The 26,045-nt window shown below is 52.9% G+C and overlaps 9 protein-coding genes; 2 read left to right on the top strand and 7 right to left on the bottom strand.

Moving 5' to 3' along the window:
- Positions 1-316: 316 nt before the first annotated feature.
- On the bottom strand, positions 317-2,506 carry RCC_06519 (related to carboxypeptidase; the record flags this gene model as incomplete). Its single annotated transcript, XM_023771782.1, has 1 exon — positions 317-2,506. One exon carries the CDS (start codon positions 2,504-2,506, stop codon positions 317-319), a length of 2,190 nt encoding a protein of 729 aa, XP_023627550.1.
- A 944-nt stretch (positions 2,507-3,450) lies between these two features.
- Positions 3,451-5,364, bottom strand: RCC_06518 (related to putative tartrate transporter; the record flags this gene model as incomplete). XM_023771781.1 has 7 exons in its annotated part: positions 3,451-4,068; positions 4,123-4,372; positions 4,430-4,454; positions 4,510-4,606; positions 4,658-4,786; positions 4,833-5,016; positions 5,075-5,364. 7 exons carry the CDS (start codon positions 5,362-5,364, stop codon positions 3,451-3,453), a joined length of 1,593 nt encoding a protein of 530 aa, XP_023627549.1.
- Positions 5,365-8,173: 2,809 nt separating this feature from the next.
- Positions 8,174-11,342, top strand: RCC_06517 (related to beta-glucosidase 1 precursor; the record flags this gene model as incomplete). XM_023771780.1 has 16 exons in its annotated part: positions 8,174-8,318; positions 8,368-8,492; positions 8,548-8,938; positions 8,986-9,014; positions 9,074-9,219; positions 9,284-9,362; positions 9,427-9,538; positions 9,632-9,708; positions 9,772-9,847; positions 9,897-10,165; positions 10,216-10,325; positions 10,378-10,395; positions 10,456-10,639; positions 10,700-10,822; positions 10,970-11,120; positions 11,245-11,342. 16 exons carry the CDS (start codon positions 8,174-8,176, stop codon positions 11,340-11,342), a joined length of 2,133 nt encoding a protein of 710 aa, XP_023627548.1.
- A 945-nt stretch (positions 11,343-12,287) lies between these two features.
- RCC_06516 (uncharacterized protein) lies at positions 12,288-12,954 on the bottom strand (the record flags this gene model as incomplete). XM_023771779.1 has 2 exons in its annotated part: positions 12,288-12,826; positions 12,930-12,954. The coding sequence occupies 2 exons, from the start codon at positions 12,952-12,954 to the stop codon at positions 12,288-12,290; spliced, it is 564 nt and encodes a 187-aa protein (XP_023627547.1).
- A 2,323-nt stretch (positions 12,955-15,277) lies between these two features.
- Positions 15,278-16,105, top strand: RCC_06515 (uncharacterized protein; the record flags this gene model as incomplete). 2 transcript variants are annotated; one of them, XM_023771777.1, is made up of 2 exons in its annotated part: positions 15,278-15,400; positions 15,647-16,105. In XM_023771777.1, 2 exons carry the CDS (start codon positions 15,278-15,280, stop codon positions 16,103-16,105), a joined length of 582 nt encoding a protein of 193 aa, XP_023627545.1. The 2 variants fall into 2 exon arrangements, with proteins under 2 accessions (XP_023627545.1, XP_023627546.1); XM_023771778.1 differs by having other exon boundaries at positions 15,655-15,729.
- A 725-nt stretch (positions 16,106-16,830) lies between these two features.
- RCC_06513 (related to carboxyphosphonoenolpyruvate phosphonomutase) lies at positions 16,831-18,087 on the bottom strand (the record flags this gene model as incomplete). XM_023771776.1 has 4 exons in its annotated part: positions 16,831-17,296; positions 17,355-17,434; positions 17,501-17,713; positions 17,794-18,087. 4 exons carry the CDS (start codon positions 18,085-18,087, stop codon positions 16,831-16,833), a joined length of 1,053 nt encoding a protein of 350 aa, XP_023627544.1.
- A 580-nt stretch (positions 18,088-18,667) lies between these two features.
- Positions 18,668-20,860, bottom strand: RCC_06512 (related to cytoplasmic Zn-finger protein BRAP2 (BRCA1 associated protein); the record flags this gene model as incomplete). The annotated part of the gene is made up of 1 exon (XM_023771775.1): positions 18,668-20,860. The coding sequence occupies one exon, from the start codon at positions 20,858-20,860 to the stop codon at positions 18,668-18,670; it is 2,193 nt and encodes a 730-aa protein (XP_023627543.1).
- A 607-nt stretch (positions 20,861-21,467) lies between these two features.
- Positions 21,468-22,257, bottom strand: RCC_06511 (probable UBI4-ubiquitin; the record flags this gene model as incomplete). XM_023771774.1 has 2 exons in its annotated part: positions 21,468-22,135; positions 22,236-22,257. 2 exons carry the CDS (start codon positions 22,255-22,257, stop codon positions 21,468-21,470), a joined length of 690 nt encoding a protein of 229 aa, XP_023627542.1.
- A 962-nt stretch (positions 22,258-23,219) lies between these two features.
- Positions 23,220-24,886, bottom strand: RCC_06510 (related to methyltransferase; the record flags this gene model as incomplete). XM_023771773.1 has 7 exons in its annotated part: positions 23,220-23,697; positions 23,754-23,891; positions 23,948-24,147; positions 24,201-24,238; positions 24,294-24,364; positions 24,417-24,451; positions 24,536-24,886. The coding sequence occupies 7 exons, from the start codon at positions 24,884-24,886 to the stop codon at positions 23,220-23,222; spliced, it is 1,311 nt and encodes a 436-aa protein (XP_023627541.1).
- Between the last annotated feature and the right edge of the window lie 1,159 nt (positions 24,887-26,045).

The raw sequence follows: 26,045 nt of genomic DNA, 5'->3' as shown, positions 1-26,045 counted from the left end.
CCCTTGATGAGAGGAAGAACTTGAGACGGTTTTTATGCCTTCGCGGATACAAAAAGTGTCACTGCCCCGATGCTCACCGACGCGGGATCAATATAACCTGAAGTCAGCCGCCGGTGACGCCCAGAAGATTGAAACGATCTTGTCATCAGCAGTCCGCTTTCGTCGCAATACAGCATACATAGCTAAACATTATGGGTATCTCTCGTAGCGCTAAGAGGCAATCACAATAGCCTTAGAAATGGCTGATTTCCTCCCAAGCGCTTTTCTCGTGAGGTCATGACGCCAGATGTGATCCAAGTTGCAGATCCCATTCTTTTCACCAAAACACCATAGCAGTGCCTGCCACCAGACCGCTCATTACCACACCTACAGCGGGTAAGAGACCGCTCGATGAGGGTCTCGCGGCAACGCCTTTCTTGGGCTTAGGAGTCCCAGTTGCGGTGTAGTATCCCGTAAGCGCAGTGGTACTCTCGTCGCTACTCTTGCTCTTCGATCCCGAATTCGTGACGGTCGTCATCGGTTGCCCAGGAACGCCGGCAGCAACACTAGTACTGGGCAGGACAACCGAAGACGCGTCTTGATAGTAGATTCCATTCTGAACAAGTCCTATCCCGTTCTTCATAGCTTCTGTATCTTCCTTGTTACAGCTGGCGCCCCAGTTTCGGACCCAGCATGTCTGCTCCGGTGCGTCTGAAGGTACCGTGTTAGTGTACGTGGAATTGGCGGTCCCATTCGACGCAAACGAAGTCAAGTCGACATCTGCGCCTGTGGAGAGATCATTCCCGAGAATCACTCGCGCAAAGATCTGGAATGTAGTCTCTGGTTGGTAATACGGAATGAAATGGCCAGAGTCGTAGACTCTGCTGAAGCTGAGGTTACCGTATTGACGGACACCGCCGCCGACATACGAGTCATTCACAACAATATCGKCAAATCCAGCTCTTGCAAATCCCTCGGCGTAGCTAGATGGCTGACCTTCCCCAGAGGGACCTACACTGGTCGGGTAGGGGAATGTAGGCAGCGCATTTGCAACGGCGAATGCTGCGGCTTGCCCACCGAACCAGTTACAGATGTAATCTGCATCGCCGTAAATGAAGGCAACCCTGACACCCAACTTCAGGAGTTCGGCCAACTCCTCAATCATTCCACCTCGAATGGTGTCTCCTGTGGTGATGAAGCCCTCTTGCACATAGGGGTTGCTCTCGGTATAATTGACTCGCGCTCCGATCGACGCCAGCACAGAAGCAGTATTCAAGTACTCCTGGTAAGCGGCGGACGGATCTGGACTTGGCAGCATCTGGCGGATGTCATATGGGTCGTATCCCTCTGCGGGAGCCAAAGCAGTAAGGTTGTTACACGTGTACTGCGCGGCTTCGCACAAGCGGTTTGCATCGGCATCATCACCATACAAAGATGCACTGGCAGAGCGACAAGCCTCAATAGCAGGTAAGCAGAGATTGGTATAGTTGGTGAGGGCATTAATCTGCGATGTCTGGCTGATAGCCTGAATACCGTAGGTGTTGTTAATCGCAAACTGTGGGTAGTAGTAATTCTGGATGAGATCATCCACCTGGCCGTTCAAGATTCCAATCGATTGCAATCTGATGGGCAGCGTGGTATTGCTTGAGAGCTGGCCATTGGCGATTGCCTGATTCTGCTTTTCAAAGTACGAGGCAAATGCTGGGCCAAATTTCCCGCCATAAGATTCAGTAAACAAGTTAATGCCTGCTGGCTCATCAGAGTTTGGCGTTGTCACGTTGGGACGCGTGGAAGGATTGTATTGTGGAAAGGTCGATAACCACGTTTGCAAAAAGTGCCAGGTCGCCGCCGCCGCGATTGCTGTAGTGTTGGCAGTCGTTGCAGAGGTGCTCCCATCATTCTCATTCTCGGATCCAAAGGTGCCGTTGAGGTACATGAAGCTCGGCAGGTCTGTCAACGGCGAAGTGGGCGGTTCAAACAGCTCTTTGGTAAGCAGGTTCAGCGACGCATTGGTGGCAGTGTCGTATGAGAAGCCAACCTGGTTAGGCTGGTCGATGAACAGCATGTTCGACGCGCGATCCCAGCCGTATGCGCGCATTTGCGTGCCATAGCTCCCATCGGCCAATTGCACCACCTCGCACGGCCCGACCTCGTTGAACAAGCCAAACATGCTACTCGAGCCGGGCCCGCCATTGAGCCAGATGGTCAGCGGCGCCGACTCGGGTGTCTGTCGCGCCTCGATGAACCAAAAGAAGGTATTGAGAGAGTAATTTTGCTGAATGGGAGCGAGCGTATAGGGCGGAATGCCAATGTAGCCCGTATATTGCTTTTGGGTGGAAAAGGCGGTAGTGCACGTGCCATTGTCGGGTTGCTTGTAGGCGACGGTGACGCTGCTGTCCACTGGCGACGACAGTACCGTGGGGAATTCCGACGGCGGGGGATACTGGGCGGATACGGGCGCGGTGAGGAAGGCGGCGAGCAAGATCAGGAGGGAAGGCGGCAATGCGAAAAGTTTCGCCAAAGTCATCGCTCGTGTGGGCCGGAGGCGGAGGATCTCGATGGCAATGAGTGGTTGATCTTCTCTCCGAAGTCCGCTTCAAACGAATGGAAGGAGCGGCATGAAGAAGAGAGGCAGTAACGAATGCGAGAACAGAGCAGAATGGAAGAACAGAACAGCGGCGACACAGCCCCGAAACGACCTTTGCGTTTGGAAGGATTGAATAGGAAGATGATTCCGCGACGAGATCCGCACAGTGATCACACATGCACACGCGGCTCGCGGCTTCCCCTGCTCCACAGTTGTGGCGCACCTTAAACCCCAAGCGTGGATGTTTAATCAAGACGACAGATCATCTTTTCCACCTCCGAACTTCTCCCATCGACCTCTCAACGTCAACTGCGACGAGAAAACATACAATCCCACATCATCCAATATCCGCAATGATGAGGGACTAGCAAGCTACAGCCCGCAGATGACCGTGCTTGTGTACCTGACACGGCATCGCATGGTAGCAAATCAGACTTCACAGGGCTCCACCTAACCTTGTGTACATCCAGCAAACGTGGCCGAACTCTACTAAACATAGCTTTGTGAAGAAGAATCGTCAAGCTTGCACTAGTCTTGACACTCCAGAGGACCGCTGTGTCTTGTCTGTCATGAGGGTAGCTTCGTTTGTCGCTGCCAGGACGCTTTTGCAGCATCATCGCTGCGTACGCTCTGAGATGGGGCGTCTGCCTCTGATGTAAGCATTGCACAATCGATGGTGCCATTGCAAGGGAAAGACTGCGAGCCCATGCATACAGGGAGCACGTGGTCCATCCATTGTTAGCCAACGCCTGTGCAATTATGCAGCACGAAAAGCGCGACAGGCTGAGCCGGCTGCATATCCACTCCGATTGGAAGCTGGAAACGCAGGCGACATGTGCTTCCATTAATTCATTATATCCATTCCGCGAGCCTTGCCGGCAATACTACGTCGTGTATCTGAAAGTGACCGCTCTGTCACCCTGCACACTCAACTCCTCGGGGGTAAACATCAGATGATCACCCGCAGCAATGCTGACAGCTCTCTGCTTGTTGATTCTCCGGTAATTCCAAACCCAAAAGCATGTCGAGATCAGACCAAGACAGACGAAACCAATGTTGAGCGCATGCCCAAGGATGAATTCCGGCGCATCAGTCTTGCGGTAGAAATTCGACGCCATGGCACCTCCCATGGCCGCAAAGCTGACAAGAATCCCGACTCCGACAGCCCGCTTATAGGAACCCGCCAAGTTGTTTGTGAGCATGGTTACGACACACGGTGTTCCCGCGTAGGCACCACAACAGACAAGGAACAATCCACCGTAGGTTCTATGTGCTGGACCGCCGGTAACGCACAAGGCGAATCCGAGGAGCTCCAGGAAATAGGCAGTGAAGAGGAATGGAGATCGCATGCGTAGGCGATCTGCCCCCAAGGCGAAAGAGACGGTGATGACTGCCGCCGTGCTGTAGACCGGCACTGTCATTAGCTGGGCGGTCGTGGATACATAGCCCATATCTTTGATGATCGTTGGCATGCTCAGACTGACTCCGTAGAGTGGAACCACCTGTAGCAAAATTAGCAAGCTTCTGCTAATGGGCTTATTCTTTCTGGTACTTACGAGTCCGAAGTTGGCAAGTATGGCCGTATAAACCTGCCAGTCGCAAAAGGCCTCCTTGATAAATCTTTTATCGCGAGTATCACACTGCGGAACGCGGACTCCGGTCTCATCCTGGCCGTCGTACTTGAGTCGATATGCGACAAACGCTCTCTCTTCCGGGCTCAGAAAAGAGGCGGTATCCGGATAGTCGAAGAGCAGGAAGTAGGCCGATACGGCCACAACCACAGTGGCCAAGCCCTCAAGGATGAAACTGGTTGTCAATTAGCGCGGATCTAGACATGTCTACTGTATTGTGACAGGGACTTACATCCAACGCCAACCTGCGAGATCGCCTGGGGAGAATCGTAGAGTCAGCGAGGAATTCGGAGTCTACTTGACACAACATACCAACACCATCCATGAACGATATGCCATATGCGAGCAGTCCAGAAAATGCACCAGCCACGCAAGCAGCGCTAAAGTACAGGGCATTTCTCGTTTGCACCTTGGTTATGCATCAGTTCATGTCCTACATCCTCGTAAGTCGGCAACATACTTCATATCTTGGGTACCAACACGTAAGAAAGAACGTGATTCCAGGAGCTAAACCTCCTTCTGTGATTCCTAAGAATATCCGAGCCGACAACAGTCCATGGAAGTTTTGGACCAGGCCCATGAGCGTCATCTAGTCTCAATCAGCAAAGCTCTCAGTGATTGTAGGCCTCACATACAACAGTTCCCCAAGCCACCATGATAGTTGGAAGCCAGACCGAGGGTCGAAACTTCTTCAGCATCATGTTGGATGGCACCTCGACCAGAGCGTAGGTGAAGAAGAATACCGTCAAACATAGCTTGTATTTGGCATCCGTAAGTCGTAAGTCTTCATACATCCCTTCAATCTTTGCATTGCCGATGCTGCATCAAAGGCTTAGCAGATATCGCAAACCACAACGGGGATGCTGAATACACCTACTTTCCCCGATCAAGGAATGACAGAAGGTACAAAATCGTTACCATGGGTACGATGCGCAAGTCGATCCTTCGGTTAATCTTTCTGGCGTCCAGATGGGCAAATGACGCAAGAGAAACATCCTCGCGGGTGATAACGCGGTCCACATATGAGACACTCTCCTTTTCAGAGCTCCCTTTGATCGAGCTGGCTTGATGATTGTGGGTTGATGTGCCCTTGTAGGTCTCGGAGATTGTTGAGGCATCTGTCACAGCAGATTCTTGACGGAACCTGAAGTTGCTGTGGTGGGCCATCTCGCCTGAATCTTCAGTGAGGAAACCAGGGAGTGATGGGAGAAGACGAGGCCGGCTACAAGCATCAGTAGCGGCGCTGTCTCATAATTTATAAACTTGTCAACTGGCAGAAAGATGGCCCAGCTTCAACCGCATCCGTTTCAGACCGTAGCTGGGGTACGCCATTCAACAGCGGTGACCTGAGATGAAAGCTTATCACATGGAGCGCCGATACCAGGATTTTGCGCAAAATCGGCCAGGTTGTAAGGGCAAATACCGCGGCAAGGCTATGATGCGAATGCGCAATATTGATGATATGCATGACAAGGACAAGATCTGAGGATCTCTCATGCAAAATCCGCCAGAGATCTCAGGTAGATCTACGTAGGGGATGATGGCCAAAGCGGTGTGACACGCTGTAAGGCTCAGAGCAGGGTCTTTTTCGCAGAAGTAAAAGTATGGAAGACGGAAATGTTTGAAACCCGAGCGAAACGGAAATGCAGCCGGCTCGAATTTGTGAAAAGGTAAGAAAGCTTGTTCGAAATCTTACTGCTCTCTCCCTATTGTTCGCACACCGAAATGTGAAATATCAGTACGTTCGATGAGGCGCCCCTGCAACGGAGAACGCGGGCAGACCTTCCCTGATCTTGCCGGAAGGATCCGGACCTGCATGAAGTGCCTGACTCGAAAAGCTCGGACGCGTGCATGCATTACATCGTGGCTCGTCGAAAGATACGTGTAGTTGAACGCCAGAATGATCTTCCAACAGTGTTGGAATCCACTCACCGGGCATTGCGATAGCTGTTGACGGGAAGGGCTTGATATAGCTGAGTTGGAAACAGTAGGCATACCCCATGATGAGAGACATGCCGGACCATGCTCAGAGGCCAGTTTCCAAAGACTCGGAAGATAAGTCAGCAGTAGCCAATAGGCTAACAGGCCAATAGACATTGCGAGTCTCAATGCAATGTGCAAAGTGTGCCGGTTGCCCTAACAGAGAGGGTTGACCGCATCCCATGATTGCCGCGTGGACTTGCATGCCTGCGACTCGCGCAGACCATTACCAACAACAAATCGATGGAAAGTGTGTGCTGGCTGTCTGAGCGCATTGGCCACAGAGCTCCTTTCCCCTCCTCCGGGCCCTCTTCAAGCGCGATATATCCCCTGTCGTACGTACTATCCAAAGGGCCGTAGCATGTACGGCTACGAGGACGGGGGAAATCGGCTCTGAGAGTGGGCACCATGACGCTCGAGGGAATATCAGTAGACATGAAGGAGTCAATGTCCAGAGCGTGCGTCATGGGAGCTCTGATGGGTGATCCGATGGTTTGAGACGGTGAGCACGGCGGTGCATCCAAGATCGTCTGATAGACGTGTATCGGTGGGAAGAGCTTCGCCTCATGAAGTTTGGCCATGATAGCACCACCGGCCGTGAATGTGTGAGTACCCGGGCTGCTGGAATTTCGGACGGTCCTCCCGGGAAGTCATGCGTTGTCCATTCCGCATGTCGCAATGCCAAAAGGGCTTCGCGATGGTCTCATTCCGAGATGATGATTGCTGTGTTCTTTCTCGAGCCGGCGAATACATCGCGGAGCATCTTGTCCTTCCAAGATCGTGGGTGTTGCTGATGACGGGAAGAGTTGACGGGAGTCAGGTGCCGGGAGCGCGAAGGAGAAGGACGGGATGGGCCGACCTCACTTCCAATCCTTCCCGCCATCTCCATACATGCGAAGTGAGTCGCGGRGCCTGACTGCTTCTCCTGACCTGACATATCTGCGGAAAAGGTCAGACGGGGAATAATCAGGCTCGATAGTCTGACGACAACACCCTCGGCCGACAGCATTCCTTCACTCGGCAATCCCGTCGGTAACCTTCGGCGTTTGACATCTCCGCGTGTGGGGTACAAAACCTGGGGCATCTGCATCCTTCCATCTCCGAACCACATGCGGGCACAGGTTCAAGGCTTTCCCAGAAGCAACCTCTACGACGCGGCATATCGCATCGGTAATGCCATCAAATCCTCCTCTGCGCAGGACAGCTCCTTTCGCTGGACCATTGTGCCGAACCGAGCGGTGTGGAGTAACATCGGTCCATCCACACAATGCTACGCCCACAATATTAATGCGGAGTACACCTCGTACCGTATGGAGTGGAGCGTACCCGGAGTTCATGACAGGGGCGCCGCGTGGAGAACGCGGGGCAGCCACGAGGCCATTGGAGCGAGCATCAACAGGACCGATGTGACCTCACGCGCAGTCATCTGAACAGCATTTGTGGGCATGGAATTTCTCCCTTGTGATGCCGTGCACTCGAGAAATGCTCATGGCATCTTTCAGGCAACTGGTATTCAACATTGACCAGGTTGTAGCTGGATAAATCCTAGATCTGTTGCATTGGCATCTCACCACGATCCGCTCGCACCCGTTTCTTGTTCCACACAAGCATGAACGAGTTCGGGGCACTTGTCTATCGCCCGGGGTAACCCATGCAGCTACGCATTTCGTCAGGGCCTTTAGTAACGCCACTTACTGCATACAGCAATAAGAACGAGAGAAGCACGCAGGTGACCTTCATAGCTCGAGCGACTCATTCGCAGGCTCATGGGTCTGTTTTTTAACGAGTTGGAACACGCACAACGCTGCCTCGCTTCCGCAACTTGGGCGGGTCTTCCTCGCCTTTGATCGTTGCCAGAACCGGCTAAGTTTTTAATGAGACAGTGGAGCAGTCACAATGGCTCTCGGGTAGTCAAGATGGCGTATATATGCTCTACGTACCCCATGTTTCCTTTCCCAGATCTCTTTCACCCTGCCTCTCGGATAGATCTGCCATCATGGTCCGATCTGGAGAAAAGCTGCGTGTGGCAGCGGCGTTGATGACATGTCTTTCAGCCGTCAACGGTCAGGAGGGATCGACTGATGCCGGCCCAGTCTGGGTGCATGCCGACTACATGAGCAGTCCGCCCGTATATCCGTCTCGTGAGTATTCTTGGGGAGGCGGCAATGTCTCAATGCTGACACTCTCCAGCAAACATTACGGGAATCGGGGGCTGGGAGGATGCTTTTGAGAAGGCAAAAGCCTGGGTCTCGCAACTGACACTCGACGAGAAGTCTCTGTTGGTGACCGGCACTGAGGGTCCCTGCGTTGGAAACGTACGTGTCGAGTCGAAATACGATGTCAAAATTACTGACCCTCACACTCGAACAGATCGCCCCTATTGCTCGCCTCAATTTTACGGGTCTTTGTCTCCAAGATGGTCCGCTAAGCGTCCGTCAGGCTGATTTCGCCTCCGTGTTCCCGGCCGGTTTGACCGTTGCAGCAGCGTGGGATCGAAAGCTTGCAAAGAAGAGAGGTGATCAACTCGGGGCTGAGTACAAGGGCAAGGGATCACATGTTGCTCTAGGACCAGTAGCAGGTCCTCTGGGTCGTCATGGTCTGGGTGGTCGCAATTGGGAGGCAAGTTATATCCACGGCTTCCATACCTATCCATCTGACATCTCATTAAAGGGCTTCTCTCCCGATCCATATCTTACTGGAGTCTTCATGGAGGAGACCATCATAGGCATGCAAGACGCTGGAGTTCAAGCTTGTGCAAAACGTATGTACTTGAAAGAAAAAAGTACGGCCTAAGCTAACAATCCTCAGATTTCATTGGCAACGAACAAGAAACTCAGGTACGCCTCAAGACTGGTGCTGTTCAACATAACGGAATCAGAAACTGACGGCACCTTAGCGAAACCCTACCACAAKCGCCAACGGAAACACCATCGAGGCAATCTCATCCAATATCGATGACCGCACCATGCACGAGCTTTACAACTGGCCTTTTGCTAATGCTGTTCATGCTGGTGTTGCTTCCATCATGTGCTCCTACAACAGGTATGAACTTGTCGACTATAGAGATGTGCCTCAATGGCGAACTGACGCTTTACACAAATCATAGAGTCAATCAGTCTTACGGGTGTCAGAATAGTAAGCTCCAAAACGGAATCTTGAAGGAGGAGCTTGGCTTTCAGGGTTGGGTAAGCTGAATCTACTTGAGAATCGTCGAAGAAATTGCTGATCCTTCTGCTCTCCGCTTTGTAGGTCGTTTCAGACTGGATGGCCACCCATGCAGGCCACCAAGGCGCTGACGCAGGGCAAGATGTGAACATGCCGGGCGGAATCAGCTTCTCACGGTCTGTCCCGAGTCTCTGGGGTAAGATCCACATCCCGTCTGTCCTAGGAGCCAAAAATGACATTCCTGGGCGAGAACGCTCAATCTCGAAGATTTGACGCTAACATCCGACAGGGAAGAACCTCACCTACAGTGTAGAGAATGGTAGCTTGGCTATGAGTCGTTTGGATGACATGGCACACAGACTTATGGTGAGGAAAAACAATGCTGACTAGTGAAATGTGAAACCCCTTTTTTCTGACGACATGTCTCAGACGCCATACTTCTGGCTACACCAGGACGATTATCCTGCTGTCGACGGCAGCAGTCCCGGTCTACAGAGGTTTGCGCGTACGTCGAACAGTCTCCAATGTCTTGCTGCCCAACTGACACATCATAGCCCCGAGCAGCTACCGGTACAACTACACATACGGACCTTCTTCCGTTGATGTACGCGCAAACCACAAGGAGCTCATCAGGGAACTTGGTGCCGCGGGTACCGTACTCCTCAAGAACGTGAATAAGGCTCTCCCATTGAAGGCACCCAAAAACATTGCAGTCTTTGGAAACGACGCTGCTGATCTATCAGATGGCCTTTACTTCTCGAATCTCATCAGTGACGCGGGCTTTGAGCTTGGTGTCCTCCCTGTTGCCGGTGGATCTGGAACGGTTAGCCTCCAAGTCGATATGGATGATGTCCAGTAGCTGACATACTGCAGGGTCGTTTGACTTATGTCGTCTCACCTTTGGAGGCCATCAAGCAGAAGGTCGGCGATACTGGTCTCGTGCAATATATACTCAACAACGAGCTGGTCATTGGCAATGGAGGGTAAGTCTTTAGGACATCATCCAGTCATTATTTCACTGCTAACATTATACAGTAGCGGTACAATCTTCCCGTGAGTCTCGGAAATAAAGCCAACTGGAAACCTAGCAAAACACTAATTGATTGATCGCAGAGCTCCCGAAGCGTGTCTGGTCTTCCTGAACACCTGGGCCAGCGAAGGTTATGACAGAGTGAACCTCGAACTCGACTGGAACGGCACTGCCGTGGTCGAGAGCGTTGCCGCTAACTGCCCCAACACAATTGTCATCACCCACTCCGCGGGACTCAACACACTACCCTTTGCTGAGCACGAGAACGTACGTTTCGACGATGATTCACGAGAGACATCGGCACAAACTTACCAAATCTTGTAACAGGTCACTGMGATTCTAGCGGCTCATCTCCCAGGTCAAGAAGTTGGTAACAGCATCGTTGATATCCTTTGGGGAGATGTCAATCCAAGCGGCAAACTTCCATACACCATTGCCTACAAGGATGAGGTATGTCTTTTTCTCGCCACATTTCTTAGCATGCCCATTCTATCTCTTGACTATGCTCAAGATCCCTTATTCTGAGCCAAGAGTCTGCCAGTTCTGGTTGCGGCCTGGGAACAGAACAGAAACTAACACCCATTCTCTCCAACACAGGACTACAGTTTCGCAGCAATCGTCAACTCAACCGAGCTACAAGAAACCGAAGAACAATACATCTGGCAAGCAGATTTCACCGAGCGCCTCCTAATCGACTACCGCCATTTCGACCACGTAAATCAAGACGTCCTCTACGAATTCGGTTTCGGTAATATCTTTCTTTCGAAAAAAAAAGCCCCTTAAACAAAGATCCTCCTCACCACTAACTTCCCCTCCACAGGATTATCCTACTCAACATTCACCATAACAAACGCATCCGCAACACGAACCAGTTATGGAAGTCTCACACCTCTCCCAGCCTCCCTCCCAACAATTCCAGGCGGAAACCCAGCCCTCTGGGAAACAGTCTATAAAATCACAGCAGCAGTAACAAATACAGGCGACGTAGCCGGTTACACAGTCCCTCAACTCTACCTAGGTCTCCCACAAATCCCTGGCGAAGCCACAACGCCTATTAAAGCACTTCGTGGGTTTGAAAAAGTCTGGCTTGAACCTGGCGAGACGACTACCGTGACTTTTGACTTGCAGAGACGTGATATTTCTTATTGGAATGTGTGAGTACTTTTCTGTTGTTCAACATATGTTATCTCCGAGAAGGGGTTTGGCTGACTTTGATATAGTGTTCAACAGCAGTGGGTGATTGATGAGGGTGCTGTGGCTGTTCATGTTGGACTTTCTAGTCGTGATATTCACTCTACCACTTCTTTTGAACCTCTTGCTTGAGGAGACGGTTTGCTTTACCGTTACTTCCATCTTTTATGATGGTTGTCTGGGAGACTTGAGAGAGTCGGAAAGGATGGGAACGAGGGAAAGACATATAAATATGAGATACAACAGGTACATAATGTACATTTGCATTTGTACTGTTCTCGGTGATTGTGCTTACCTTTGTTCGTCATTTCAACCAGAATCAGTGTCTGTCATACTGGTTCGACCGAAACATGCAACCTGTTCCTGTTCTGTTTTGTGAAATGGGCTTCGAGTACTATTGTAACACTGATGCATTACAGTGCTGTAGATAGATAGCCCAAGACCTCTTCATCATGAAACATTGCCATTCCCTCCACTCCACTCGTAACGTAGCTGTACATCCCGCCGCCTTCTCACATACCAGCCAATGTAGCTGTCATCAACTTTTCGTTTTGGGTAGGTGGTCATTTTGAGTAGGTGGAGCAACTAAGCCGTTCCGCCCTCACCAACCGCATCCAATCTGCGAATCCTCGAAAGCAATACTCGTAAAGTCATCATATGCCTCGCGGCATCCCATAAAGAAGTTTTGGGGTGTAAAACAAGTGAATTTGGGCCGGCTCGGTGCTCACGCCCATCCGCTTTCTCTCAAACACCAAGCGCATCGACCATATGCACGAACCGCGCCGCGGCGACAGTAGCAAACGTAGTCCTCCTGACCCATGTTCGACCTCCTCGAACCATGAGGCTTCGTCGGCTTGGGTACCTGTTGTGTGACCTGTCGCATCTGCTGCTCAAAGCCGCTTTCGGTGCTCCTGGGACTGTTGCTGCCACTGCTCGTGCCGTCGGTACTGGCAGTATCGTAGCTGGCCCCGGAACTGCGGTTGCTTCTTCGTCCTGTTCCAATGGCAACTGGGAGACCTTGAATAGCTCCAGCGGAGGTTCTCTGTCCGGGTCTCTGCCCGGGGAACATGCCGTCGTTGACAGAGAAGTTACGACATATCATATAAGCCTTTTGCGCGGCACCATCCCGAGCAAGGGCTTCCGTAGCATACGCCACCTCGGTGCTGTACTCGCGGTTGTTCACGCGGACCTTGCAGAAGTGACCAGAGCGGGTACGGAATGGTTCATAGTGTGGATCTGGCCATTGGCGACGCTGACAGACGCCTACAGTGAAAGCATGGGTCAGCAAATGTTCTACTTCCGCCGCGAAGACGTTGACCTGCATGAGAAGCGGGACGATCTTGGTGCTCCGGCAGACGTGACTTACTCGACAAGTACATTGTGTAGAACATGGTGGCTCCAATCAAGAAAGAGTGGCTGTGGTGGAGAAGTATCGTTGGATTGTGCCTGGCGGGGATATACTGAAAGCGTCTTCCTGCCTTTTCGTCCGTTCGTTCAAGTGGTCGCACTGCAGAGCGGCGACGGGATCAAAGTCAATGTCAACGACGATGGAGGGATGGATAGTGCTGGAAGCGGTGTGTGCAAGGCGTCGAGAGAAATGACGACGGGCAATGGGCTTTATGTGTGAGGCCGAAAGCATGCAATGATCACAAGAAATCCACGCGCGGTATATGTTGATCTTCGGCCGACGACATGAAACATGGATGATGGGACAACAATGAAGGGAGAGGAAGGCAGCTCTCACCCGACAGGACACCGGTGTGAAGGGTAGATACGCAGGTGGTCCCAGCAGAGTGGACGCAGGCAGAGTGCACGAGATGAACAGCTGCAATGCCGCTGGGAGTTTGGAGGGACCATTCGGAAGCCAGGACCCATAATTGATGTGCTGGCGTATGTTTTGGCCAGAGAAAGTTAATGATCGAAGCCTGACAGGCATGAGCTCCGCATGCAACGACGGGCAACCTCGAAGTGCAGATCGAGSAAGGGTCGGTCGGGTACCTCGAGCCAACCTGGGAAGGCAGTGCGTGGCGAGTCGAGGGAGGGGAGCAGGCACGATGGACGGACCATGGGAGCAGCAACACCAGCCCGGCCTTCGTCTCACCCCGGGCGGAATTGCTGGCTGTCGAGWCGGGAAAGCAAAGTCGGGCAGGTTGTGGAAGGAGGGAAACAGCGCACTGGGCTCTGCATCGATAGCGTCGGCGGGAGAACGCTAGTTGCTCGGAACGATACATAGAATACAGTAGAGCTGCTGCACGGCACGGCAACTACTGCGGATAACACACGAGATCCCTGTGGCATCCACGCCAGAAAAAGTTCCCGCCACGCTGCGGAGGGTGGCCGCACGGCATGGAGAGACATGACGTTCATGCAGTGAGCGGCGGGCACGCGATATGAGTATGCAGAAACAGGATTCTGTCGTACTCGAGGTCAACGCGAGACGACGCCGCCGCGTGTGGGAGGGAGTGCGTGCCCATCTACCGTAGGGTAGGTAGTGCTGGCAGCAGCAAGGCCAAACCGCATGGTGCCCGTCTTTAGGCCCGCGGAGCAAACCAAACAGTGCCGGACGCGGCGGCGTGTAACCGAAGTAGCAGCTGTCAAGGTTGAAGGCAGCGAGAAAGTCAGACAGCTCATACAGTAACTACTCGCATCGCAGCTCATGAAGCCATCAGAGTTCTTTGGAGACAAGCGTGCGGGAGCGGTTGATGTGTTTTCATGCAAGCCACAGCCGCCGCCATCAATGCCAACAAGGCAAGGGTCCAAGGTCACAGCAAATCGCGACTTTCCGAATCACAATCTCCGGTGATCATGACTGCAGAATGCTGAAGTCGAAGGGTCGCACGAGAGACGCGACGGGACGTCGGGCACGATTCCGGCCAGGAAACGCGCTCCTCCGCACCATTGGGTACCGCGTGCTAAAATAAAATAAAAAGGAGTCCTCGACTCCACTTGCGGTTAATGGAATGGTATACTGTAGTCTGTAGGAAGGAGCTTGGGAAAAGTGGAGTGCGGGCATGTCCGCGGTGGAGAAGACGAAGGGCAGCAGATTTGTTGGCATGCGCTCATTTGCTCCTTCCACGCACGTCGACGCAGCATTGACTTTGCCGAGACCTAGCCCTGGTCCCTGCGAGGGGATCCATCAATACCTACAGATAGGTATGCGGTAGAACTCGAAATTAGCGAGGTTGGTGATGAGGTGCTCGAGTGATCGCGAGGCTCGAGCCAGTAGCCGTCGGCTGTCAAGATGTCGGAGATGGAGAGGGTGTGTGGTGGCACTCGCAAGTCGCAACCTGGCTGGCTGTGCTGCGCTGGCAGAACCGGGATAGACCTGGAGAGTCGTCGTCGCCTGTCGCGCTTGGATCAGTGGTTGCGTACAGTGGTAACCCAACTCAAACTAAATTTAGGCGAGCGAGCGGGGCGCTGGGGGTTATTTGATGTGTGACGCTTCCAGCCGGGCGACGTCTCTGGAAGTTGCTTCCATGTCGATGAAGTGAGGCGTCAACGAGTCAAGACCCAACCCAAGTGCCGCTGGACTCTGCAACTAGACGAAAGTCTGCTCAGCACGCCCAGTGTTCGTGAGTCGCGACTCGCGAGGCAAGAGCTAGAGACCAGAAGGAGCATTCGACCGAGCCCGACGCGTCCATCAGTCAGCAAGATCGAAGCCAAAGACCGCACACCGCCTCGATGTTCCCTCACCTCACCTGAAACTATGGAAATATGCTGCACACCGCCGTACCACCAATGAGAATTGCCCTGGATGGAAGACGCAGTACGCTGGCCGCGAAGCTGTTGGCGCCATCAAAGACCTCTCGCGGGCTGCAACAGAAGCCATCTTTGAAGGTGCGCCATCCTTGTGCGAGACCTCTCCCTCTCCCTCTATCGATCTGGAGTGAATGAGGCCCACAAGATCTGTAAGAACGGACCCAGTCTCTCTCCTCGAGCGACCACTTGATCGATCGATCGATCGATCTGATCTTGATCAAAATACCGCCAGATCTGGGCGAGTACGTGATTCGCGTGTAGCCATCCTCGAGCGACAAAGAACTGGAGACGGTGCTATCGAGATGTGCTGATATGATATTGCAGCAGCACAGGCACGTGCCTCATCAGTCGGTCTTCGCGAATGTCTCTGCCAGCAGACCAAACTCGCCGACGAAGGTGGTTCGTAGGCTGCCGCGATCTGTCTCTCTTTCTTTCGACAGTTTCGTTTCACTCATCCATTTCAAGCGCACAATCATCTTGCGCATGTGGGGCTTCCACCCCAGTGCAAAGATGCCCAAGCACTACGTTGCGCACGAGAAGAGATCGGTAGCCATTGTCTTGATGGCGAACGCGAGTCGTTCCACAAATCACCATCTTTTTCTCCCACCTCGCTCGCGCCTTTCTAATGACTTACGACATGGTCAGCGTGTGGTCCTCTGCGTGTCATCTGACAACACTGGGCTGCTTCCTCAAGCCATGCATGATCGACAAGCCACTGTCAAGAYCTCCTCCGCCGAACAGGAAGCACCTCCAAAGCAAGCCTCTTTCTGCACATTCGTCTAAACAGTGACACGGTGTGACAACCAGGGCATTGAGGTTCACATCACAGTTACCGAACCGAGATCTTGAGCGATCCACGGACACGCCGGCTTTGGTTTCCCCTTTTCTTTTCCACTCTCGATCTGAAGCCACAATGTGCCACAATTCGGTTGAGTAATCCAATCGTCTCCGTGCACACTATAGCTTTACGTGATAGTTGGTAGTTGCACGGCTCAAGGTTGTGGGCCACGATCGCGCACACACACCAACACATGCGCTGGCAGCAATTTCCCGCTCTCCCTTCTTCGGCTATCGTCTCATATCAAGCCACCAGATCAACTCCTAGAAAGTGGTGTCAACGGACCATTGTACTAGCCTGGAATCTCAGGCCATCGAGAGGGCACATCCAATCTCTCGGACGATGTCTGTGGCACCGCACTCACTCATCACAAGATACATCCAAGTCAACAGTCTCGGTATAGCGTGGACGGCTTCGCAATGCACCCTCACTTACAACCAACGCAGCAGCACCTCCTATGATTTGGTATGCGAGCTCGTACAGTCTTTCTGTTAACAGCATTCAATCGATGATAGAATGGGCGACTTCACAGTCAGATCGGCTACGTCTATTGTACGTCAGTGTCCGCCTCACGAGCAATTGAGCAGACTGCCTCACCATTTCATCTCTTTGCATTTGGAAGAGTTCATGTTGGTTTGTTTTTTATTCATTCAATATACTACATCCTCGCTTAAGCTTTTTCCATCGATCCTCCCGCCTTCTGATCGATATCCATCTTCTCCTGCATCCCACACGTATCCATAATAACCTTCGGCGTCAGCTCTTTGAGTCCCGCAATCCCTTCTCTCTTCAACCTCCTCAAAGCTTCCTGCATAGCAAGAAAAGCACTCCCCACACAAACAAACGAAAAGATCATGATCCGGTACCCCATCGCCTCTGCCTCGCTCGTCGAAATCAATGGCGTGACACCATGCTCTACCATATTCAACAAGAGTGGCATGGGAGCCATATCAATCACAACTTGTCGAGCCATGGCTTTACTCGTAGGCCCTTCCAGAAGACCCACGTCTGCACCGGCGTCTCGTGCTGCGCGTAGACGCACGATACATTCCTCATAGCCGTACTTTTGCAGAGCGTCGGTTCGCGCTATGATGACAATATCGCTTCTGGCTCGTTCCTTGGCAGCCTTGGCAGCTCTGGAGTTCTTTCATCAGTCTCATTCCCAGACTTGGACAACAAGGGAACAATTCTTACTTGATTCTCAGAATGTACTCCTCCAAACTGACCACATCCTTACCAGCTAAATGACCACACCTTTTCTGGAACAATTGATCCTTGGTTCCTTGTCAGCTTTCGTATGGTTCTAGAATCTGGACGAAGAAGGACAAGAATGAACTCACTTCAATATGAAACGCAGCAACGCCAGCTCGAGCATATTCCGTAACAGCCCTATCAACCATGATAGGTCCCCCAAAGCCAGTATCCATATCAGCAACCAACGGCACATGAGGATTCAAATTGGCAATCATCTCAGCATTATAGCGCATCTCAGCGAGCTGAGCGATCCCTAGATCCGGCTGTCCGAGACGAGAGGCRCTTGTTCCAGCTCCAGTCTAGAATCAAATCAAAAAAACATATTAACTCATCTACTGGCTCAAGGCATCGTTCGTTCGTGGAGGGGGGAAAGACTTACCATATACAAGGCTTCAAAGCCCACCTCGTGAGCCACTCTTGCAGATAAACCATCATACACCCCGGGACAAACGATCAATTTKTCCGTGTCGATGAGCATATTGCGGAAGCGAGTTGCGGCGGGAGTATGGACTTGATTGGGGAAGAGGGCAGGTTGCACGTAGCCATGGCCTCCGACCGCCAAAGATGACGAAGTATACGCCCTGCCGTCGTTGTCTTGGTAGTATTCAGGATCGTCGAGTTCGCGGTTCATGAGAGAGACTTTGAACGGTGTTGAACGCGTTACTTGAGCCATTGTTGGTTGGTTGGTTGGTTGATTTGCTGACTGTTGATTCTTGTCTATTCGACACTTCAACAGTAGTATTTCTTTTTCTATATAACTCTGTCATACGGATGCATAGCGGAATGAGTCGTGGAACTCTTGATCCGGAAAGCTCCTTGCTTTTCCAGCTCCTCCCCTGTCAGCGGTATATCTCCAGTTCCCCGCTCCATCGTTCAGATCAGCTGATCTTCAGTGAGCGAGAGCGACAACGAGAATATCTCGGCCAGCAGAAGAATACATTCTTGGAAGTCATACCGCCAGGGGGTAAGGGACAGCTTCCTTTGGGTCAGTGCAGCTCCAGACAGTTCGTCGCTATCGTGAAGGTAGGCCTTCCAATCCCTCCCTAGTGATCGCTACCRTTGCAAGCGAGTGGTAACTTATCAGGCAGTTCCTCCATCAATTGAATGGAAGCCTGTGGGCATGGTACCTCCCCTGCTGCTCTCACGACATCGAAAGGCATCAAATCATTCAAAGTGTCCCAAGAGACTATCGAGGAGCAAGCAAGGTCCAGAATGACAAGCAGTAGCTTTGCTTTCTGTGAAAAAGGGTCCTCTCACTTCTTCCGACCTTTCCCCTTTCCCCTCTTTGCTGGAGGATCGGGGACACTAACGCTGCCATCCACCACTTCCTCACCCTGCGCTTGGAGTTCTTTGACCTTCTCCTGGGAAGAAATGAACATTGTCAGGTCATGATTCATCTCCTCCAGCTCCTTCTTCTCATTCTGAGCGACTTCGGCGGCCTTCATGGCCTGTTCTGCCTGTGTTTCCGCAGCTCGAATCCTCTTCATCAAGCCTTCGTTCAACATCTTTTCCTCTCTCAACTGCCCACTCATGTCCCTTGCCATGGTCTCGAACTTTCCTTTTGTCTTCTCACTCTTCTCGAATGCTTTTTCCAACTTTGTCAAAGCAGCCAATACGCTCTCCCGCTCCGATCGAGCAGTGCTGAGTTCTGCATTGGCAGCAAGGGCAGACGCGGCGGCTTCATCAGCACGAGCGGATGCTTGACTGGCTTTGTCCACCGCCCGCTCCACTTGCTCTTCGAAGTATCGGCGTTGTCCCTCAAGCTGTGAGGTCAGGAGATACGTGTATTCCGTCGCCATGTTTTCCATCTTCTCTCGTGGAACCGAATCACCTCCTTCCGCGCGGAAAGCCTCATTTGCGTGCCGGTGGCGTAGAGGAAGATCCACTGCACCGCCTTTACCCCCCGTTTCATGCACATTATTCGACATGGACGGCTTTGACTGGATGAGTCTGTGAACGTATCCATCTCCAGCGTAGTCCCAGACATGCTGCGTATTGATGTCCATGGCATAGCAGTGGCTTGTCTGTTCGTAATGTGCGTATGCATGTGCAGAATCGTAGCGACCGCAACCAACATTCCCGCATACCAAGCACACCCACAAGTTGTTAGTTCCCGCGCAAGCAGAGCAGAGGGGATTCCCATCCTCGCCTTCACCTCCATGTGGTCGAGGATAAGGAAATGTGTATGATGGAGAGTGCGTGTACCGACAGACAGGACAACCGCTTCCGCGCCACTTCTCCAAACAAGCGCAATGGAAGACGTGCTGACAGAGAATAGTGAGGAGGCCGGTGGTTTCGTCCATGCGCTCGAGACACACCGGACATGTAGGTAGTTCTAAGAGGTTGGGCGGAGGTGGTGCCAATGGCTTGGTGCTGGAAATGCTTTGGCCCTTGCTGATCCCATGTGACTGCACAGGTGTAAAAGGATCGTTCGTATTGTATGGAAAGTTCGCTGCGGCGCCTGCTTCAATGTGAGAGCCGGAGCCGTCGGCGTTGGAGTTGGGAGAGAGGAACTCCACGCTTTTGATGAAAACAACATGGCAATTCTCTGGTTCGGCTGAGCTGAAGAGACGCCCATTGTAGAGCTTCTGCCACTCCTTGGCCTTTCTCGCCGAGCGGAACTTCATGAGCACCAGGTACTTGTTTGCCCTCCCCGTCCTGATCAGGCGKAAATGGATCACGTCCTCGCGGGCCTCGTCGCCAACGAATCCAAGCAAATCCGATGGCATCATCCAAGACGGCACGGCGAGAATGCAAAGTGTTGTGCAGTCTTCCTCCTTGAGGACGTCCTCCTTGCCCGCAACTTGCTTCCGCAATGCAGTGGCATCCTCTAGCAGGGCTGACTCCTCCGCATCACGGTACAGATGCACAACACCCCAACCGACGTCTGTTGTCTTTGGATCAGAGGGTAGAAAGACAGCCTTGGTGTGTAGTCCCCCACCCGCTCCGCTCTTGTCCCTGCGACTCTCCATATCGATACTCTCAATCTCTACCGCGTCGTAACGCCAGTCCCTCGCGGCCGCCTCGTTCGAGTGCCTCACGGTAGGTGTCGTCCGCGGTGATGCAGGCACGTCTCTTCTCAACTGCTGGCTCCGCTCGGGCAGCAGTAGCGCATCCCCGTGGGAGTCTCGATTGGTCTCGGGGGAGGTGTTGAAGTGTTTCTGGCGGCGGAATTGATCCTCAGGCGACAGTGGTTCGTTGCGCTGATTGTGTCCAGATATGCTACCCTGTGGTGAATCTCGAGAGAAGCTATAGCTTGTCCACTCGCTGGTCTTGTGCGCGGGGAGGTTTGCCTTGAAGATGTCGGTGCCTTGTGGAGGGACAAAGATGGTCTTGCTGCTGCTGCCTGTGGAGAGCCTTTTACTACCGTTCTTGGGTCGCTCGCTGTTCGCTGCACGGGTAGGGTAGAGCTCGAGCTTCACGTGGAAGAAGAAAGATGGATGCATCAGAATCGAAAGGGCTGWGAGGCGACACCTACCACTGAGCACATCGCAAGCTTCTTTATACGAATCTCATCGATGTGCGTGTGAAGTGCTGCTGTGTAGGCAAAGATGAAGATGAAGGTGGGAGAAACTTCGGCGTGTGCGACGCGATGATGCGTGACTGTGCCTGCAGGACAACCTTGGAAGACATGCACGGTCTCTATCGTGGAGGGGAATCGAGGCTGTTCCAAAGCCAGAGGCGACGATTTAAGTAGGCCATGGATTTCGAGATACCCGATGCATCTCATGTGCTTAAGAGAAGGGAGGCATGGGAAAGGACCAAAGAATATACAAGGCTTGTCRTCCTGCACCAAGGCACAAGTTATTTGGCAACAGCGACATCGGCGCCGACATGACGTGCCGCGGTTACAGTCACAATCACAACGAGCGCGCAGAGCTGGAAGAGAAGAGACGGGATCACCATCTCTCGGCGGTTATATTCATTTCAACAACCATCTGTGCCTTTCGCACGTGTKCTATTTCCCGCTTCGTGACAATCTGCCACCCATAAAGTCGTAATCAGGCATGAAAAGCAAATCCCCAAAACTCCCGCCTAGCCTAGACCGCCTGTCTACTGGCCGCCACGAAGACGAAGAACCAGGTGAAGTGTGCTCTCCTTCTGGATGTTGTAGTCTGACAGTGTTCGGCCGTCCTCGAGCTGCTTGCCTGCGAAGATGAGTCGCTGCTGGTCTGGTGGGATTCCCTCCTTGTCTTGGATCTTGGACTTGACGTTGTCGATTGTGTCTGATGACTCAACTTCCAGCGTGATGGTCTTGCCAGTGAGTGTCTTGACGAAGATTTGCATTCCACCGCGCAGACGGAGGACCAAGTGGAGAGTAGATTCCTTCTGGATGTTGTAGTCGGAGAGGGTACGACCATCCTCAAGCTGCTTTCCGGCGAAGATCAGACGCTGCTGGTCTGGAGGAATACCCTCCTTGTCCTGAATCTTTGACTTGACGTTGTCGATGGTGTCAGAGGACTCAACCTCCAAGGTAATGGTCTTGCCAGTGAGGGTCTTGACGAAGATCTGCATACCACCGCGCAGGCGGAGCACGAGATGCAGAGTGGACTCCTTCTGGATGTTGTAGTCGGAGAGGGTGCGGCCATCCTCAAGCTGCTTTCCAGCGAAAATCAGGCGCTGCTGGTCTGGGGGAATGCCCTCCTTGTCCTGGATCTTGCTCTTCACATTGTCGATGGTGTCAGACGACTCAACCTCAAGGGTGATGGTCTTGCCAGTCACTGAGATAAATGTCAGTATTGGGCGGGTATTGAGGGGAGCGACGTGACCGCCACCATAATGGAGGCGGCGGCAGCCGGCGCGGAGCGGGGTACTACTCACGAGTCTTGACGAAGATCTGCATGGTTGCGGTCGTGTGGTGTGTGTGGTATTGTGGGTGGTCTGGCTGTTGGTGGTGCTGACGAGTGTGAGTGTTGGAAGTGGTGGTGTTTGTTGGAGGTGTGGAGTGTGGATGAAAGGAAACAGAAGGTGTCGAGAGGGTGTTAAAGAGGAAGGGAGGCGCAGCTGTCTCGTGACGACACTAAAGCGAATGCCTGGAAGGTTCCACTTTCCAACCGCACTCATTCACTATTCCACTTCACTTTCCACAAGYGACTTCGCGCCATGGCAAACATGTGCGAATCTACTGGAAGCTCACATTTTGACGTCTCCGTCGCTTGCATTTTTGGACGGGCACGGGCGAGCGACTGCGAGGCAAAGAAGCGACGATGACGTGGCTGGGAGGTGGCCAGACGCATTCGGCGTTCACTTCGTTATCGCGCTATCGGCGCGCGCGCTGCACCAGCAAGGTGCCTGGTTCCTTCTCCCGTGCTTCCAAAGCCTCTTCGATTGAGTCACATTCAAGACCATCTCCTCGTTAGCAGATCAAGGCTTCTCGTCCTTGCGAGTGTGCGTGCGACGATACCTGCAAGAATATGACGTAGCACTGGGTGACAGAGACCTTTGAGGCCTGGGGCCTGCATTTACGGCAAGCAACGGTCTTTACGGGCCTATCTCGCATTCTTACGACGGCAATGGAATACGTTGACTTTATCCTCGCCTTCTTGTCGGTTTGTGTGGCGTTGTTGGGAAACATGGCGAGTCCAATGCACGGCATGTTGCCACAGAGTCAGGCTCCGTTTCACCTTCATCAGCGCGGTACCACTCCTTGTTTGGGGTTAGAGAATTGATACGCTCTCATCTAGCTTATTGGCCGTCCGGCAACTTCGCTTGCCATAAGCATGTCATTCTGGACGGAGTCGCATATCAACATTGCTGGCGATCTCAACGGCCTCAGAACAAATTTTATACATATCTCTGCCCTCCTCACCAACCGTTGGAAGTCTCGCCTGGAAAGGGCTTTCGCCCATAAATGACCGGCATCGGGAAGTAAGCGTGGATTCGCCTGTTGCGCAAATCAGACGTCGTCTTGGCCACCAGAACGTCCACCTCCTCCTTCTTCCATCCCAGACCTCTCGTCAACAACGCCAAACAAAATGCTTCGAGTCCGTCAATGATGTTGACCTGATTCCAGCGTCCGAGCTCCTTCATGAATGCATCTTTGGGCCAACTGTTTGTGGGCCACATGAACATCTTCTGCTGGATATCGACAAACCCGACTTCTTTCATCCACTCTTCAAAATGCTCAGATGCGTCGGAGCCGAGGGGTCGTCCTATCTTCGCCGCAGCTTCGCAAAGGAGTTGGCCCCATAGAAAGAGGCTAGTGCCGAGATGCGTCCCATCTGCTGACCGAACGGGAAGCCCGTAGTCCTGGAGCTCAAGCCATCCGCCTGGCTCAAGATTGCTAAACTTGTTCAGCGACAGAATTTCTTAAAAGCCAATGCTCGGACTCGGACTCACTCGTAAGCTTGTCGTAGAAAGTTTGGCCAGTCCGAGAAACATCCCGACATTAATCGTGCGTGGATGAGGTCGAATTTCTCCTGATAAAGCCACATGTCTTCGGCATCGTCAATCACGAACTTCAGATTTGGCGGAACACTGGTTGCGAAAGTCAGCCTACTGGCGTTCTGGTAGACACCCACAACGAAACGTACAGTGTGGGTTGGCCGGGACTCAGATCGATACCAGTCACCTGGCAGTCTGGAAAGTCATCCGCGAAATCCACCGCCCATATGCCTGTGCCCGTYCCAACGTCTAGACATCTCCTGGGATTCTCAATGGGCGCAAAGAACAGCTTGTTCGCATACGTTATGCGCAGAAGATGGTGCTGCAGGTCAAGACGATCGGCTTCTCGCTAGGCTGGGTCAGATGCATTGCGCTTTGGGTGGTAGCAGGCAATGCGCTTACTTCATCATTGGGAAAGATGTATTTGCCGTCTTTGTACGCTGGACGTCCGTCAACATCTATCGGCTCGCTTTGRAGCATATCACTATGCCTTACCATGATAAGTCCTGCCGTGTTCCCTGCGATAATTGTATATGGACTCGCTCAGGCTGGTGGTAATGCTTGCTCTACTTGACCGTCAGCTTACGACTACCCCCTGTGGTCTGAGAGGAGTCTCACGCATCGCTACCCAGAGCAGAGTCACTATCAATTTCCTATACGTACACGTTCATTAGATCTTCTTCACTCGCGGGAGAACGCCTCAAGCGGCGCCTCGGCGGACGTGGGATGCGACACACATCTGGTTCGAGCTGCTGCTCCTCAGCCATCTGCCCATCGAGCGCCACTGCCTGCGCTGTCGCTACCGCTGGCCCTGCCGCGCTCGTCGAATTCTGTGGATCGGCGTGGTTTGTAACCGATTGCAATGCTGGTTCTGGCGGTTGGAGCGAAGTTTGAGACGGCTGAGCAACGACGCCATTGCTGGGTGTATGTACATCAGTGGCGGTTTCGGAAGATGAAATGTGGTTGGCTTGCGGCTCGTCGAAGCTCTTGAGATAGTCGTTATGGTTTCGTAGCTTGTCGGCCAGTTCGCKTTCGATTGCAGCTCGCTGGGCCTCACCGTTGTCGTCTCCTGCTGCCCTCGACTCCATGGTCGAAGCTGCCCTTGATGTAGATGTGCGGAATCAAAATTCAAAGGCGTAAAGCTAGGAAGCCGCCACGGATAATAAGCAGGTACTCGTGCGCCCAGTGTCTTTGTCTCGCTTGCAACGTGCGTGCTCGGAGAATACAACCGAGTATGTCGAAACGGACTGTTCCAGGTTCCACCTAATGGCCAGTCGTTTGCCTTTGGGCCCCACCCAAAGGCTACAGGCGACAGAAGATGCGGGCGAGTCGCAGCCTCTACAAGAATCAGCCAACAAAGTAGGATGGGAAGGAGACTGCTACAGGAGGCACAGTGGGCAGCTCCTTATGCGAACTCTGCACACCCACTCCGCCGTCTTCGACGGTAGAGAGCGAAGAACTCGTAACCTGAGACAACAGAGTTGTTCGATGCATGCGCTAGAAGCGCAAGGTGGAAGGAAGTCCGGGACCGCCCATTTGCTGGCTCGGAGTTGCCGGCAGCCCCCGAAGCGCCCGTCGGATGGCCCCAGGCGAAAAACCAAGAATCTCGCTTAAATCAACCTCTGAGAGACTGCTACAACTGCAAGCTCGTGTGGTGCCATCTCATCACATCACACTTGGCAGGCCAAGCTGTTGAAGGTCCGGGAGCCAGCAACGCCGACGACTGGGTGATCGATCAGTCTCGCAGCTTGCTGGTGGGTCGACTCGACGCTTGCGCTCCGACATTGCTTCTTTGGCTTGGTGCGGAGGCGAGGCGAGGCGCATACTCTGGCTCCGACAATGGCCAGCTCACGCCGCACCCACTGCGTCGAGCCGCGTCAAGAGCATGTGCGCGGACCAAGCAGCCGTGGGAGCCGTCGAGTTAGCGGAGACTAGCAGTGGCATGGGTGAAATACGTTAGCTCAACGTGCGAACCTCACTACTGCTGCTGCTGCTCACGAGCTGCAGGGCGGAGAAGGAGCTCGAACTTAATGCGTTTTCCGTCCACCGCCCGCATACATTATTCGCCCACCACTATCACATCCATACAGTATCCACAAGCATACATCCATGCCGCGTCATCCGTCTCCCGCGTGAGCTTGTATGTTGCTTCTTGCGAGTCTGCTGCTGCAACGCTCGCTCTCAACACCTTGAGACACTGTCGCRTTTGCTTCCGGCGGAGCATWCAAGGCAGCACAGATCCGAGCG

Source organism: Ramularia collo-cygni, assembly GCF_900074925.1.
Source record: "Ramularia collo-cygni strain URUG2 genome assembly, contig: RCC_scaffold09, whole genome shotgun sequence".
Taxonomy (NCBI): domain Eukaryota; kingdom Fungi; phylum Ascomycota; class Dothideomycetes; order Mycosphaerellales; family Mycosphaerellaceae; genus Ramularia; species Ramularia collo-cygni.
This window is presented reverse-complemented; position numbering and strand designations above follow the sequence as displayed.